The sequence below is a fragment of the Ischnura elegans genome, chromosome 8, assembly GCF_921293095.1.
Source record: "Ischnura elegans chromosome 8, ioIscEleg1.1, whole genome shotgun sequence".
Classification (NCBI taxonomy): domain Eukaryota; kingdom Metazoa; phylum Arthropoda; class Insecta; order Odonata; family Coenagrionidae; genus Ischnura; species Ischnura elegans.
In genome coordinates, this window is record NC_060253.1 from 75,441,653 (window position 1) to 75,459,421 (window position 17,769).

Genomic DNA, 17,769 nt, shown 5'->3' on the forward strand with positions numbered 1-17,769 from the left:
TAGGTCAGTTTATCCTCGAATCCATTTAATTTCTGAAAAAAATTATACCTGTTTGCTAGCAAGAGTAGTCAGAATATGTAATTATTGCTAGTGAATTTATCTACCGTACTCCCGTCCAATCTAACTCAAGTTTAAGAAACTATTTTTCCCACAATTTTAATATATTTAGAAACTCATAAAAGACAAATAAAGTAATATCGGCTATTAACAGAACTGGGTACTTACATTGATTTCGAGCCAGATTCACCTCCACCTTGACAGGTAATTTTGGGGATACTCTGAGTGCAGTCCGTACTTGGTAAAATCTGCAAAAAATTATGGGCAATATCATTAAGAGTACACTTAAAGGAATCTAGGTATTATTTATTATTTGAAAATTGCAATTGAAATTATTGTGGCTGAAAATTTTGCTTCTACTGCCAATTATTTTTATTCAATAAATACTAGATTTTAGCTGTGAAAATAATTCAATGATTCATTTCACATGTAATGAGAGTGTATTTAAAAAATATGTGAATTGAAATTTGAATGCAGGATAGGAGGTCATGATTAAATTTACATGGCATTGGTTACAATGAACTTTGTTGTAAAAATCGATCGGCTAATTTAATTGGTTTTATTTTTCTCAATTTCCTTTTAATGTTACGTATTAATTTAGCCGTTAAGTATCTCTCGAATTCATTTTAGTGTGGTTGAAGCTTTTCCCCCTGCTATATATGCAACCAAAATAGCGTGCGTGTAATAATATTTGCTTATATCAAGGAGATAAGTTATATATTATCGCAATGCGACGCGTCTGTAGTTATAAAGCAATTGTTGGAGATGTTGCCGTAATTTATGATTTTTTAAGACTTAGAAAGGTGTTTATACCTTGCAACCTTGTTGAAAAATTATCAAAAATGACGATATCGTGAACAATCGCTTTCAGACAATTCAAGGAGCCCTTGTTATGAAAGTTTGTTGATTGCCTTAGAAATATGCTGATGTCGTGTGATTTTTAAGGTTTTGCATTCTCTTCTTTGAACCAATATTTGAAAAGAAGGGATTCGAGCCATCGCAAATTTTTTCATGGAAGATTTGAGGAGAGGGCCATATCGACGGCCAAATTCAAACCGAAATATTACTTCCGCTATGTCGACGATACTTTCATCGTGTGGCCGCATGGACAAGAGACGCTGCCTGCTTTCCTACAGCACATGAATAACCTTCATCCCAACATTCAATTTACTATGGAAGTGGAAAATCTCTAAAAAAAAACTTCAGCCAACGCCGGGATGTGAACCTGGGCCCACTGGGTGAGAGGGCAACTCTATAGCCACCACACCAACCCGAACCTTACCCTGATGATGATGGAGTCGTCCGTTGAAACGTTGGTATTATACAGCGTATAAAACCGGTGGAAATCACGAAAAAACTTCTCTCAATTAATTCGCCGGGATATAATTGCTTCATAGGAAATGAAATCATACCTGAATTGGTGCATATTTAAGTGCGACTTCCTTATTGTGTATATAAGTGTAACTTCATTATTTTATGTAGCGCAGAAAGCTAAGCTCAGCTTTTGTAATGTCAGTGAGTAGAGAACAGGATGTATAGTAAAACTCGCTTATAAAGGTAACATATGCCACGAAATCCTGCCTGTAATGAGGTGAGTTCACGGTCCCTTGGACTTTCCTATTATCGCCTATGTTAATTTCCCCACACGTAACGAGTTCGGCTGATACGAAATCCCCGCTATTATGAACTATTCTTTGGTACCTTGGGGAATTATTTCCTCTTTTGTAAAGAAATTACGGCCATCTTGGCTACTTAACCGTCCCTTGCCTTATCTTCAGTTGTTCTTACGTGCGGTCATGATCACATAGTTCTTCTGTTGATTTTAAAATCCTTTCGTTTACGGCCCTTTGATGGTTAAATGTTGCTGTCTGTTGCTCAAATAAAGACGATTTACGGAATATTAGCCGGCAATCCTGCGATGCATAAGGCAAAATCCTTTATTATGGATATAACGAAATCTCATTTATAGCGAAATAAAACGATGGTCTCCTGAAATTCGTTATAAGCGAGTTTTACCGCAAATTGCACCCACTTCAATTTTCGGTGGAGCTTCCAAAAGGAGTTTCCTGGGACCAAGCAGACGATAGGATATAATTTCAGGTCAAGGTTGAACGTGTTGGGCCGAGTGGATACTCTTATAAAGGAGGCTCTGGCACGCAAGTCATCTTGCTTTCAGAGAAAACTCTTTAAGTTGTGGAAGGTTGGACCTTAGAGAACGCATGACTCCCCCTCGATCGGTCGTTATTTGTCTTTTATTCCTTAAGATATTAATTCTTTGAAACTTATGCTGTCAACGTGATATTTCAGGAAATAGAGAATAATTCAACTCTCGTCAGCATTTTCTTGTTTCATATTTTCAATTTTAATGCATGAAATTGAGAGAATAGTGAGGTAAATTTTAATTTTCATCACAAAGGAAAATGTCGAGAAGGGTCTTATATAGATACGTAAGTACCCCGAAAATTTCATGATTATGGATGAAGTTTTAAACAAGTAATTTGCCAGTATTGAGGTAAATTTTAATTTTCACGATACAGGAAAATGTCGAGAATGGTCTAATTTATGTACCCGGAAAATTTCATTATTGAAGCTTAATTTTTAACGAAGTTATTCGTAAGGAAAAAGGGAAACTACGCCATCTAGAGTGGCGGTGATGCGTCCCCTTAAAACGATCTAGTAAGAAACGGAAGTATTTATTTGGTTTTGAGTGATTATTTACAATTCTGATATGTTTTTTATTATAAGTCGAACTGAATTCATACTAACACACACGAGTGTAAACAAAACTTATCGCTTTAAGTTTTTTAAGTGAATCATTTTAGAAAATTGTAATGAATTATACTTCTTGCCGCCTGAAATTTATTACTGTAACAAGTTCCGGATGTCAAGCCATCTTCAAATCAGTGGTGAATTTATGAAATGCTATTACAGTCTCCAAATAAATCGATAATTATGTTGAAAAATAATCGAAAGTATGGAAAGTAAAGAGGTCATGCCATACTCAAAACAACTTAAAGTAGTTTATCTATTGATTGGGAAGGTTGAAGAGAGAATCTACTCTGTCACAGCAACTAAAAACTGTAAAGCTCTTCTTCGCGCACTCATTGGTTGAGGCAAGTTATAATTTCTCTTGATATCGACTAGTGGTATGGAATGTAGTATGAGATAGTAATGCGTGTTTCAAAATGAATAGCGGAAAGAGCAACTCAAATACTTTTTTGTTGGCAACAATGCGCATATGTGCCTCTACTACCAGTTGCCCTTCCCAAATTGAGAAACAGGATTGAAGCAGATGTTGTCACAGTTACTCGAGAGACACTTATCAACGTTTGCGAAGTACTCGCATATCGCCTTGACGTGTGACGAATGGTGCTCACATTGAAAACTTGTTAGATTGTATGTAAAACTGTTTGAGTTGATCTTTCATTTGATGTATAATTTAAAGCCGAAAGTTTAGTGTCATAAATATTAGAAAGCGTTAAAACCCCTCTATTCATTTTGAAGCATCCGGTAATAGAAAATATCGGCAGTCTTATTTTGCGTGCTAAGAGCGTAATGTTACGCCACCCGTCTTTTGAAAAATCATAGTTCGCAATTTTTTTTAACAATGTGGTACCAGCTTATAAATAAACAAATGAAAAATTCAAAGTAAAAGTATTTATTTCAAATGATACCAAACACCTATTCCTCTCATCAACGGTTGGTTGTGAAAAAATAACACAAAAGTATTTAAAATAGCCACCAGCACTATAGACACAGATTTACAGTACTAAGTTCAGCATGGTAAGAATTAATTATCGATTTATGGGCGTTGTGTGCTATATGATTGGTGGAATATTTCAACTATCGGTATATGAGTCAAGTTACGCTACGTTAATTTATTGTACAAGGGGCTCTATAAGGGCAACCTTGGGAAGGTGGTTTGTTGGCCCATCAGGGCTGAGGACCTGGCGAGGTAGCGGTGACGGAGGGGAGGGAGTGGGGTGGCCTGCCGGAGGGAATGGGGAAGTGGGATGGGGGGAGAGCAGGGCGGCGGAGGGGAGGTAGGGGATTTTGAGGAGTCTTGTCAAGTGGTGGGAGGTGGAGGAGGATGAGAGTCCCAGGAACGAGATTAGATGAGATAACCTCTTTATAAGGGCGGGGATTGCGGATAGATCTTCTCTTCCATTTAGCCCATATTTCTGAGCTGGGAGTTGGGGTTAAAAGGGAGGTTTTTGTTATGGATTACGTAAAAGGGGGTCTTTCGAAGTGGAGGGAAGCAGTTTTAGATGCTATCACTCCTCTTTTGCTCGCGTTCGCGTAAATATTTAGGACTGGAAGAGGCCTCATTAAATTTTTTTTCCGTACCTCCTACTTCTCCTCCACCTACCGATAAGTTTTGTAATTACTCTCTCTCTCTCCTCCAGGGAGTGCCTGTTGAATTTCCTTGATACTCTCTTGCCTTGAGGAAGCTTACCTACTCCTTCACTCTTCCCCCGTGGGCCTTGTGCTCTTCACGCTTTGGCTATCTGCGAGAGCATATGCCTTAAAGGTGTGCACGGAATCATATTACGTCGACGTTGATAGCTTGCGAGCGTTTGGCTGTAATTCGATGAATACTTGCGCTAACCCATTTCGGCCCACCGTTATTGCCATGTGGCTACAGCCGACCATTTTTTTCTGTAATTTATAATATGTCGAATATTTCGACTGGAATGGCTCCTGATTTTCTCATCACCCCCGACACAAAACCACTACTTATGAAAATTCTCTTTTGTTGGAGCACGATTATGGAACAGTGTTCCAAAGAATGTGAAAGATTCTGTCTCTTTGTCTGTTTTCAAGCAAAGGTTTTTTCGATATGTACAAACCCTTGAAAGTGTTTAACTTCCTTTGATACTTCTTCTTATATTCTTACGTCTATGCCAACAGTTTCAATTATAAATTTTGTATTTTTTGTGCAATGAGTTCTTTTGTATGTTATAACCACAATATGCTCATAGTGGACAATATCTGAGAACGATAAATCATATTATAATTATTACCATTCTGAGCACATGATGCTCCCAAAGGAAGTACCTACACATTTTTTGCTGTCTCATTGTCTGTAATATGTGGGTACTAATTTCCTAGTATTTCTAACTGCATACTCTAACTTCATAGGCAGATTGCCTTCATGAGCAGTTGGCAAATTTTGCCTCAGCATGAATGTGGAAGTGTGTTTTGTTGACTATTCACAATCGCAGGTAGAAATTTGTTTGGGCGGAAATGGGTCAAGGTTCGTGGTTTCGTTAATTATGAATCCGAGGCGGTGCGTTATATTGTGGGTTCAAGTTGGTTGCGGGTAAATTGTGCATTCCTGTGTATGGTTTAATTATACGAGCTTACTTGTACATAAGGGAGTAGTTTACAAGATGGCTGAAGAACAATAAGCTACCACAGAACCAAAAATTGACTGGCGCCCTGAAATGATGGATTTCTATTCAATCATTTTCTATTAGATAAGTGTATTTGAACCTCGGGTAGTCTTCCATTCATAATAATAAATTATCTCGCCATTTGATGTATGCTTTAATTTCCTGAAGAAGCTCACTGACGGAGTAATGAATGCCTACCTACTGGAAGACTACCACGGTGAAGTTTTTCACAGGAGCCTTCCTCGCTTGGACAATGCGCCAAAATGTAAATTTATTGAAAATGTATTATGTTTTGTAAATTTACTATCAGTTTCCACTGTTTGTACTGATTACGATGATTTATTGTGATTCCCTTCGTATTTAAGTACTTTTGGTGGAAAATATCATAGTATCATTAAATATTTATTCCGCAATCTTTATTGGTTTACCGCATTATTACAGGTTTTTTTCTCAAATAATTCGCGTCCTCACATTTAACATTTCAATATAATAATGAATATACGTATTTAAAATTATAACTGATTCGAGTAATTATTAATTTTAATAAACGGATGACATTCAATGAAAAGAAATTGCGTTTCGAATTTAATCCTCAGGCATCTGCTTGCAAGTTGAAGGTTTTCTAGGATGTAATTAGCTTTTACCTGAATTAGATAATTTTTATGCTTTACTATATTCGTATTCGTATGTTTCAGTTGAGAAAAAAAAACTGTTTGCAAAATAAATTTCTGAGTACGCATTAATTTGTTTTTGTTTTGCCAGGCTTTTTGAAGGGAAAACAAAGGTCGTGGAATTTTCCGCATGCTCAAGTTTCCTTAGACGTATTCAGTGAAACAAGCAATCGCATCATCAATTCTGAATAGGTACCTAGATTTTATTGCCAAGGGACAGTTTTCGGAATGCTCTAACATTAATCGTGGCCGAAGGAAACCTTGATGCACAAAGTGCCTTTTTTAGGGCGATAAAGACGGATCGATAAGCAAAGTAATGGACTGCAATCGTAGCTCTGAGACAGAGGTCGGCAACCTGGTTTCTTTCGCGTGACAAAAGCAATCATTCAAACGACTCATTACTGTGCGCGTCTGCCGCGGTGTTACATTTTGTACGTGAACACCGCTCTCGAATCGAAGAGTCGTTAAAATTAATTTTATCGCGCGGCACTCCGGCTTCTTAGCTCGGAGTCTCGTGCAAGAGGTTTTCACCGCGGAATGACAAATGTGGGTGATTCAACTCTCCACATACTGTGCTTCACATATTTTCTGAATCGATGCATTAACAAGGAATTCCAGTTATGGTTACTAACCATATTTTATCAACCCGATACATTTGTTGAGCCAAAAATCGAACATAAAACATCAGCGCGTTTTGGACTCGAATATAAAGTACTTGTAACTTGTCGCAGGAGCAAAGTTATTGAATAAAATGTGCATACCTGCGTATGGTTCATTTCTCAGTTTCATCGTTAAAATTCCGCGAAGTTTGATTTAAAATATGTGTTTATATTTGTGATAGATATTGGTTAAACTGAGGGGCATGGTAGCCTGGTGGGCAGAATGCTTGGCTGCTGATCGTGGGGTCCCTGGTTGATATCCCTGGTGAAGCTTTCGGACACCCTCGAAGTGCGAGGAGGCCAAGGGAAAAGAACTATCCACTTAACATGAATTTGTGAATATCATTCCATTTTGACTTAGTTCGGGATGAGCTCTACCCTCCTGATAACATCATCATTGTCTTCAATTTTCTTCGCAATATTACCAAAGTAGATTTGTTTCACTTTGAAATAGCAATTTCTTCTCTATTGAGAAATAAGGATATTATTTATTGTCTAAGGGTAATAATTGCTCTGTAACTCACACCATGTGTGTCAAGAGAATTGCTGAGAATTTTTTGAAGCAGTTATAGTATTCATTTTCTACTTTTTCAGTGGTAGTAAAGTAGTATGTCGAAACCAACCGATTAAATTTTATTTAATGTTGGTGGTGGTTTTCGGGAATTGCTGCGTACGTAACATTTTTACACTCAACGTTTCACTCCTCCTACTGGGAGCGTTATCAAGAGAATGGGAGGGAAACTGTTCTCGTCCCGAGCTTATATATGTTTCGTTACCCATTGTTGACGCGATTTTGAATTTTCGCGGAAGGCGATAGCCGTTGGTCATGTAAATTCCAATGTTGTTCCTAGTGTAAATTTTATTTAGCCGAAAATGGCATGCGCATTATGTACCATGATTTTCCGCCAAATTAAGCTTGCACCACTTTTTTTGTCCTTCACGACTTTCTCCTCGATTAAATACTGCATTAAGTGAAAGAAACTAACAAAAATAATTACATTTGTATGAGCATCATTTCCTTTGTAGTTCATGTGGTTCATGTTGAACTCAATTTCTGAATGTCTCGGGTGGTTTGCTTTTGCTGAGGCTGATTGAGGCAGAACAGGTTTTTCGATTTCAAACGGAAATATGAATTATTTTGCTCTATCAGCCTGGAGAAAATTTGAAGATTTATTGCTAAGTAACCTTGGGCTTATATTTTTTCAACTTTATTCCTGGAAATTTATTTCCGAACAAAAATTTTGTCCTACTGAAAATTTATTTGTATTTTTATGATAGAGTATATAATTCGCCAGAACTTGAAGTATTTGTGGCCTTTAAATTCCTAGTGCATAATTTTCAATGGTAAATACGCTTTCATGCCCATCAAACGTTAACATGCAAAAAAATCAACTGAATACAAGTCAAATGAAAAGTTGCCAGGATAACCTCATGGTAATTTGACCTTTATTAATTTGTCGAAAAAAGGAAACTGATATCTGGTGGTCGATAAACTTTAAAAACATACATGGATCAATCAGATTTTTATTCCATTTATTTGTATCTGGCAAGCTCCATCGACTTTAGTTGTCATTATGATAGTGAAATGCTATCTTAGGCGACTGAATTTGCCTGGAAACGTTCTGGTATAAAAAATGATATTGTCCAAAACATATGCTTCGCCTATCATTTTTAGTAGAAACCTTCCATTTATTGTTTGGCTAGTGATAAGGAGCGTTAAGGTGCGATTAGCATTAGCAATGGAAGCACTAAGGTTGAAGTATTTCCTCTAAAAACCCTCTTTATGACGTTTTAGAGGCGAATTATTCCACAGAGAGAGAAATAATTTTTATATGAATGAAATACCCATGCTCTTGCGTATAGGGATTAAATAAATTTTGGCAGCGTAAAATTTTAAGGAATTATTAATCAGGGAAAGAGATTCTTAGCAAATGGGTCATTACCGCAGGTTCGTCTCGCATAATAGAGGGAATGCCCTATCAGGCAAGTGTTCAATTACTTGTGATTCGGTATTGAACTCTGCGGGTTTGTATGCTCGAAATATTTTCGTATCGAAGCATTCCCTTCCTACATAGAAGAATAAGGGAGTGGAAAGGCCTACTTGGAGATGTTTTTAAGACCTCTCCGCAAATACTAAATAAAAAAAAATTACTAAGTGTTCATCGATTCTTGGTTGATGATATTGTGGTTTATTATGAAGGGTTCGAAATTGAGCTATTTGGGTCAATTTTCATTTCTTAATTGTGTGGTATTAGGATTAATGTATTCTTTATTATACTGTAAGTGTTTTTTCTGTTTCAATGTAATGTCTTGTTTAAATGTAATGCTGCCACCAGGAAGTACACTACTTGTAGTAATATGTAATAAAATAAAAATTCCGAATCGCTGACTGAAGCTTTTCGATTCCAATCGAATCGTGCCCAATTCCAGTGGATTCAATCGCGAAGAATTCGTGCGGATCTAAATCTTACCCGGGCTTGTAATGAGTCAATTTCTAGTTAGTGATGAAGTCTAGAGGAACGAAAAAAATATGCCTGAAGAAGCGATAATGAGAAATTATGCCAGGAATGAAAGCTATGTCCGATATCGTGGATATTCTGTGCCGCGATGATGGGAAGGTGTTGCAGCGGTGTGAGATTCCGTAGTCTTGCGCAGTGATGGCGGACCGGAGGACCACCGAGGGAGAGGGGGTTGGTAGTACGTGGAGTTTGGCGGGGAAAGGTCAAAGGTCGCGGCGGCTCCGCTGCCTCCTCGCTTCGGAGCCAAGGCTGGGAGATGTGACGTCAGGTTTGCATCTCCCATCTACCCTCCTTTTATCTCGCTCATTTCCGTTCATATTCCCTCGAGAGGAAAGCCTAATAGAGATTTTTTTTATTTCGGAAAATGTAATGAATGTCTCCTCAATCCCTTAAGTTATACATATACCTATATACTATTTTCTCTTACGCAGTAATCGAATTTGCCTTGCCGTGAGAGAGCACTTGAAGAGGCAAAGGGATGGAAAATGTAATTTATTCACGGTGAGACGATCCGTTGAAAGGAGAGCGGAGTGGAACGATTTTTTAAAAATTTGTTAAATTTGAAAATAATGTGAAGCATCATCTTGTTCTCCATCTCAGATGATTTGAGCCTCTAGGCACTGCCATTTTGATTGCCCACGATCGAACCACAAGGGTTTTACTGCCTTCTGTAGACATAATATAGGACTTAAGCCCTTTTAATGGAAATTATGGTGAAGTTATGATGGGGATACGATTTCTCTCGTCCAACCCTCTCGGAATGTCACTATCTGACGCCAAGGCTACGGTTAGATTCTTACCGCTATCTACCGTGACCTTACGAGCAAACTCGTTGCATGTGACGAGAATTTTGTGTGCAATAGTGCCCTGGATCTTTTTTGTTTGAGAATATTGAGGTACGTGAAGAGCATTTTAAAATCTGGGAAGGTTGCTTTATGACGCCGTTGAGAGCTGTATTGATTTCAGCTCCTTGCATCCACGCTTCAATAAGGGTGATTTTAGGAAATTCGGCGGTAGAGATGGAGATGATATGCATCCTATAATGGCAGTTGAAATGTTTATTACGATTAAATGAAGAAACTATTCTTTATCTTCGGCCTATCATATGAAGAAAACGTTAAACTCGTACCGAGATGAAATAGTAAATTTCTATTAAGACTGCAAGAGAAAAAATTTAGGAGAAAAAATACGATGTACGAGTATATTTAAGGGAAAGGTCAGGCTGCAAAGCATTGAATTTAAGATGTATTCAGGATTCCTAACAGATTCATTAAATGTAGGTCATCTCTTCATTCCTTCTAAATTCGAGAGAGTAGAGATGATGTGAAAATGGTGACCAATGTTAATTCTCTTAATCCCTTTGAAATTTTACTTCCGCCGTTTACAATATGCATGCGGAGGCTAATCGAAGTGGAAAGAGGATATTTTACGATGTAGTCAAACCAAATGTGAGGTGCGTGGGGTATCGTTGAAGATTTAATGGTTAATTATGGATTTTCAATCAAAATTATGATTTCCAATTTTGTCATCTCTGTTATTCTTTTGGTGTCACAGTAATGTCTACTTGTAAAGTTTATTACAAAGGAAAGTGATTATTGCCTCAATAGCTTCCAAAATTTGTGCCTTTAAAACAGAAATTGATCGATATTAATTCGAGATGAGCAGTGTCCTAGCATCATAATATATTCTCTTAGTTGTTTAATGAATTGGTTGCGAAGAAAATCGTAAATTGACGAATTAGTTTGATGAAATTGAAAAAATTAACGAAAAAATAATGTAAAGTTTATGGATGCTGATTCGGCTATAATCTGCTGAAAAACTGTTTAGGTAGGATATTATCTTGAATCTAAGGAGTGAATAGTGAAAGAATGATAAAAATGATTGTAAAAACGTGTGGAACAAATTTGGGAGTTACTGTATGGATTATTTGCAGAATCCCTGACATCGGTTCATTTATTTAATATTTGATATTCCTGGATTGTGATATGAAGACTTATAACTGGAAATAAGGCCTCTTCAATACCTCTTCAGGAATATTTCACATGCGAATGATTTTAATACCTACGGTTTTACTCATCAATGTTCGTTAAAATATAACATTTACGTGAAAATTGAATCCTAGAATGCTATAATATCCTTATCAAAGCAAGATATACATGAATGTGGTAAGTAAAATGAAGAATTCATTTAATTGTTCACTACGTTTTGTGGCAAAGATTTTCCGGCATGAATTTTCTTATACGTAATGCTTTTATGAACTTGTGCCTGTATCTTCTCATAAAGTCTCTGACATGGATGTTTTTATTGCAGAGACTTGATTGATCTACTCTTAAGGTATTTGTTTTCTGTAGTAGGAGATAGATTCAAACACTCAAATTTTATTCAAAGCTGAAAGTTTGTTTTTATAAATGCGTTTGCTCATTAGTTTCTCTGATATGGCTATTGTTTCTTCAAAGGTCTCATCTACTCTAGTGTATTAGTTACTAAAAGAAGTGCCAAATTTAATTGCTCATGGTAATGTAATTGCCAATAATATTTTCAAGTTGCAACCATGCTTTTGATTCTCAGATTTTATATTAAACGGTTTCTTAGGTATCGTCATGAATTGTACGTGACACTTTGCAAACACTGAGGGACTTACAGCATTTTCGAGATACTTCGACTCGATGAGTTCAGCTTTTTGTTTCTCTTCTTATACACTCTCCTTAAGGGTTATTACTGTCAAGATTTCTCCAAAAAGCTGTCCAATGATAATCTTTAGCAGGCAAATTGGTGGATTTAGTTACAATGAATGAGCCATTTGATTACAAATATAAAAATTAGAATACAAAAATACGCCATTTTTAGGACGAAGGCGGACGAATCATTAGCATTACACAACGTAACTTTTTTTACTCTTGTAAATAAAAAAAACACCCAAATGTGGAAAACAGCAATTTAAATGTGGGAAAAAAGGAGTTAATATGAATAAAGAAAGGAAGTAATCATAATTTTCTAATTATGCGATTTTTTAATATTAGTCTTCGAATTTAAAATGCCTTCCTACGAAAAAGAAATATTATTGGAAATATATCGTTTCTTTCCTCTGAAATCACGTTATGTTTTTGTTTTCTCGGGTTTTCAATCGGGTGGGAAGGCTCATGGTAACTTACGTGACGTTTAGAAGTCCTAATCATCCATGTTATCGTTAACATTTTAGAATACGAAGTGTAACATGTTAACCTTGATAACGAGGAACTAGTGTGACCTCGAACTGTCATGAAACACATCATTCGTTTGACAACCGAGTAAATATCTTCTACTTTTCGCGAGTTCCAACATACGTCAGGGCAGGGGTACATCTATGGAGGCCGAGAAGCGATCAATTTATTATAAATAGGTACTTCCAACCGTTCCTAGTACAATTTTGGCGTGTAATGCCATAATTACACAGGCCAACAATGAAAAAACTTTTTTAATGAAAATATCTTATTATTCTGTTTTTAAAGTTGCTGAATCCAAGTATGATGGTATTTAAGTTGTATCACCCACCATTTATTCACATTTTACAGTTACATTTATGAAATCAAGCAATATTTTTAGAATTTAACAGCTTTTTTATAGTTATGATAAAATTGAAAAATTAGGTCCAATGAACGAAGATAATGGGGATTACTGTTGGTACTTCACCGAGAAGTTCAGCAAGGGATTCATCGCAGAAAAAGCTACACAAGAATCTTCAAGGAAAAAAGGGAAAGAAAATGTAGACCAATTCCAGTTGACAAGTGAACCCTGTATCATCACGCTGTAGTAAATACAAACAATTTTATCACGATGTTATGAACAGTATATACAAACAATTTTATGATGTAAAACAGTGTTTAATTGATTTCCCTGTGTACCGTATAGGGGCATTAGAGTAACTATTAAATACATATTGCTTGGAAACTATGGGTGATACAGAAAAAATAAGGCCAGGTTTGGATTTGGCACATCAAAATATATAAAGATCAGCTATTAAAATAAAAAAAGTTTTCAAACAAAATTTTTTTGTTGGTCTGTGTTATTCTTCCTGGGTATAGTATGGTATTTGGAGGACGCGACCGACAGCTGAGGTAATTAGCGCGGTGAGAGAAGGGTATGGAAGGAAGGTGGGAGAGAAACCCGGCGTAAGCATTACCCTGATCTCAGCGAAAGGCGCCTAGGGGACCACGGCTCAACGTCCCATCGGACGGACGAAGTGTGGGACCTTAAATATCCTCCAGACAACATTCAAGCTGGGATCGAGCAGTATATGAAAATTCTCTTCTACCGCCGGGATTTGAAGCCGAGCCTACTGGGCTGGGAGTCAACACTCTTGTCACCACAAAAAAACGATCCCCATTCTTCCTTAGAATTCCTAATACTTTGTCATGAGGTGATGTAAACGACAAAAATGATTATTTTTACAGTCAGCGATTCATTTTTGAGCCAGGGTTTGGTTTGGTTGGAGAGTTCGCTTTACGTTAAGCCTAAAAGCGTGTGAAATTTGCACGTTTCCGAAACAGACTCGACCACCTGCAGTTTCCCACGAAGTTTTGCTGCTCCGAAAATTTCGGTCTAGAGTGCTCGGATAGGCTTCCAACGGATTAAAGCTCATGACCTGATCCTCGCCTCGGAAACCACTCGTGTTTCGGAGATCACCTAACCTCTTATCGCAGTTTGTCATGGAGAAGAATGGCTGAAAATGAGATCGTTTTCAAATTGAAAAAGAAAATGATGTTTGGTTTGAACGCAACAATTTTTTGTCATAGAACCTTTTTGGATATTATTTAAGAGGTGCAAATAAAATGTCTGCTGTGGTATTTGGATGCAACCTCGAGAAATGATTATTTAAAGGCATTTCAAGGCATGTCGTTTCAATGCCTGGAAAAAGTAATAGCATTGAATGTCATTGGATAGTTAGATTGAATTGTAAGGATTGAATTATCCGCATTATGTGAATTTTATTTTAAACCACGATTTTAGACGGGTGTCATCAATGATGGGTAATATTTCTTTTAATAACGAACGCGAAAATATTTGTTTTGCATTTTCCAGTCGCGAATCTACCTCCTCATTGTTACCAGGGGGTGGAAGCAATCGTGGAAATTCATGTTTCAACGATACTCCGGAGACTTGATCCTCTGCTGTTCATCTGTTAAAAAAAGTGTTGAGATTGAAGAGGCTTACCGTAGAACCTTATTCGGGCCGTGACTGTATAAACAGACGATTTATCTGTACCTACATGCTCCAAGAGCGACCTCTGGGGCAAGTTTGGAGGAGTGCGAGGACAAAAGCCAGGAAAGCTTGGAGGGAGATGAGAAGGAAAGGAGGAGGATACGAAAAGGGAAGTGTTTGCTGAGGGATTATAATCCCTCAGCATAGATAAATCTAAATGTCTTGATCTGTTTTTGTGAAAGTCGCTTATTTTGCGCTAGTCGAAGGAATTTTCCTACCTATTGCAGTGTATCTTGAATATCCAATTGCATTTAGAGTGAAATTATGGTTGCTGGTAGAATATATAGGTTCCTAACTGTCCAAGGTTCTGCGTATTCGGCCAAAATTGAATTGGCAAACTTCGAAATTATGTAATGGCTTTATTTGCTGGCTGTGACCAAAGCGTTTACTTTCTAGCTGTTTATTCTTATCGGATTTTTTTTCCAATTTTACAAATTTAACTCAAACTAAGAAGTTCAAATAACAGCCCACGTTGTCCATAAATCATGAAAACGATCATAACTATAGGCTTTCGAAAATACTCTGATAGATTTTAGAGTATTTTCTATAGCTTCGATTCAATCAACTCTATTAGAGCAATTTCGATAGTTTTTGGAAATGACGATAGGAGTTACTATCTCCCTAATTATTGACCAGGATTATGAAATAGTTAAGATCTACTTAATTATTGGTCACGCTAATTGGAGTTTCGTCGCTTGGAACTAGTAAACTAGCCCACGCCCCTCTCAAATTCTCAACTACGAAGTCATTCCAATTTAAATTGCTCTGAACAAGGCTTTACTTTCCATTGGTGGGAATGCGTAGACAGCATTGTTTATTTTTCGAGATCATGGAAACGGTGTTCCGTTCCAAAAAAAATTTGTAAGAAAAGAAAATGCGGTAATTTGTTTATAATTAGCTCATTTCCTCCCTGAAAAATTTCTGTTTGCGGTTGTGAAGATATTAAGGTACATTGCTTCTATAGTCGTCTTAGGTGATACAGTGAAATATTTTGGTGATAAATTGACTTGTTTCTTCAGAATTACCCGTAGCCGCATAGATACACTGGGTAGCAGCGAGGTTACAATCTCATCTTCTTCAATTTCTACGAGTGACTTTGTTATAAAAGAAGAATATTCAGGGCAAACATATTTTTTTATTCAGAAACGTTAAAATAATCTATACAATGCCATTTCCTGTTTACTTTTATGATACTTGGATGTAATTTATAGCAGGGATGGCAAGTAATCGAAACGAAAATGTTTCATTTCGACCCGGAGGGAAACGAAAATACGAGGCATAGGTTTAGTGTCATTCGCGCACGAAAACGTAATCACCAATGAGTGTAGTTTCGACGCGGGACGAAAATTTACTCCCAAGAACGAAACTAAATTAATCGAAACTCGGCTGCTCATAGTTAAATTTCGATCCCAGAAGTTGAGTGGAGGGGGAGAGGGAATAGTTTCGACCCATTACGTTACATACGTGTAGAGAGGTTTAAACATCGAGCTTAAAAATCGAACGGCCAGTTTGTGTTCACCGTTCTCCTCTTAGGGGTAAAAATATGAGTGCCCCATGCATCTAATGGCGGTAGACCGATCATCTACTTCATTTAACCATACTTTGTACAAGGTGTGCGGGTCGAAACTAAACTGTTCGAAGGTAAAGCACGTGGTCTCTCCGATGCGAAACTTTTCTGCGTTTAGTTTCGTCCTAGAGTTTTAGTTTAGTTTCGACCCGAAGTAGTTTTGACTCCGATTCCGTTTTAACCCTAAGTTCAGCTCCCCGGGTTTAAATACATTTCGTTTCGTTTCTACATTTTGCTACTGAGAACGGAACTAATGAAATTTTACTAGTTTTGACTTTCGTTTAGTTTTACTAAGATTTATGGACAGTTGGCGTCTACATTGGATTTTCCTTTCGCACCAGTCTCTTTCCGACAGTGAGCTTATTTCGACCAGATTCAAAAATAAACTAATAAGTGGCTTGTTATTGCAAGCTTCAACATCATATTAGTGATAATTCAACAGCAAAAAAAAGGAGTGGGGGTTTTATTTAAGAATCACATATGGTAGGATGTAGCGATATTGCTACGATTAAAGGAGGTTTTTCAGTAGCTAAATAATCATTGTATAATCCATCAATCAAATTAAACTTAGCTATTCACTTTAATGGGGAACGTATAACGTATTCAACAGCATTCGAATGAGGGAAGTGATGGAAGGAGTGACTAGCCGTACCCCTTCGAGGATCCACCCTGATATGGGCTGATGTACTGCCGCCCATTCAACCGTTGAATTGTAGCACTTACTGTGCTCTCCGCGTGGTACTCAAGTGAGGATAGGGATTTCAATGAAAATTTCCCTTCATTGGCTGTATGGTCACCCTTCAATTCAACTTTATGCTCGCAATTACTTTTGCTCCGTCAACCTTGGGCACATTGAATTGCTTGAAGAGTCAGAAAATATCTGCTGTAATACCATATTCATTATTTTTTTTTCTATAAAATATTATTTATCAGAAGGTTCGATTTAAAGAGTATTTCTTTTGTCATCTTATTTTAATACTTGCGATTTTCCATTTCATTGCGAGCAATCAATTATGGAATTAATGGAAATGGTTGGCTACGCAAAGGTTGGTGTATATGAAATCTGTCAAATCAGTCGTGGAAAAGGGGATCACTAATTTGTTCGAGTATCACGTGGAGTTACGTGTGATTTAGTAATTAAAGAATTGATTTTTATTGGAAATGGTGAATACATAACTGAAGGTTACTTAAGAAGGATAGAGGAAAATAATCGCTTAAAGTCAGAGATTCAACGTAATTTTTGCGTTGTCAACTTATTATCATGCAGCATAGTGTTATTTTGTTTCTTGAGATGCTTAGTGGTGTAATGCAGCTTTATTTCAATCTATAGATAGCATAAGTAGATAGATATAAAAAACATCAGTTCCTACTTAGTTTGAGGTCTCTTGAGCGATTAAAAAAAAAAAATATATATATCCAATGCTCCTGGATGACTTATGGGTGAGCTAGCGAATAGCGAGGCAACGAATATCGAGGACTTTGTTGCCCACCAATGTCGGGTCGACGCGAACACATTGTTCCTTTTATTTGGTTCACAGTTTAAGGAGAGTAAAGCATAGACTAGCATGGAGATAAGATCCGTATTTAATTTTCCCTAGCAACTTTTAGCAATAATTGTCGACCCTTTAAGTTTCCTTGCCCACGAAGTCCCAGGATAAAATA

At 37.1% G+C, this 17,769-nt stretch overlaps 1 protein-coding gene across 3 annotated transcripts in view; it reads right to left on the minus strand.

Annotated features, from left to right (window-relative positions):
* Positions 1-17,769, minus strand: part of LOC124163352 — a 271,671-nt gene that overhangs the window by 36,305 nt on the left and 217,597 nt on the right. For all 3 annotated transcript variants that reach the window (XM_046540195.1, XM_046540196.1, XM_046540194.1), the window contains exon 2: positions 226-305. In XM_046540195.1, coding sequence (XP_046396151.1) covers positions 226-305 — 80 coding nt within the window. The remainder of the gene's footprint in view (positions 1-225; positions 306-17,769) is intronic.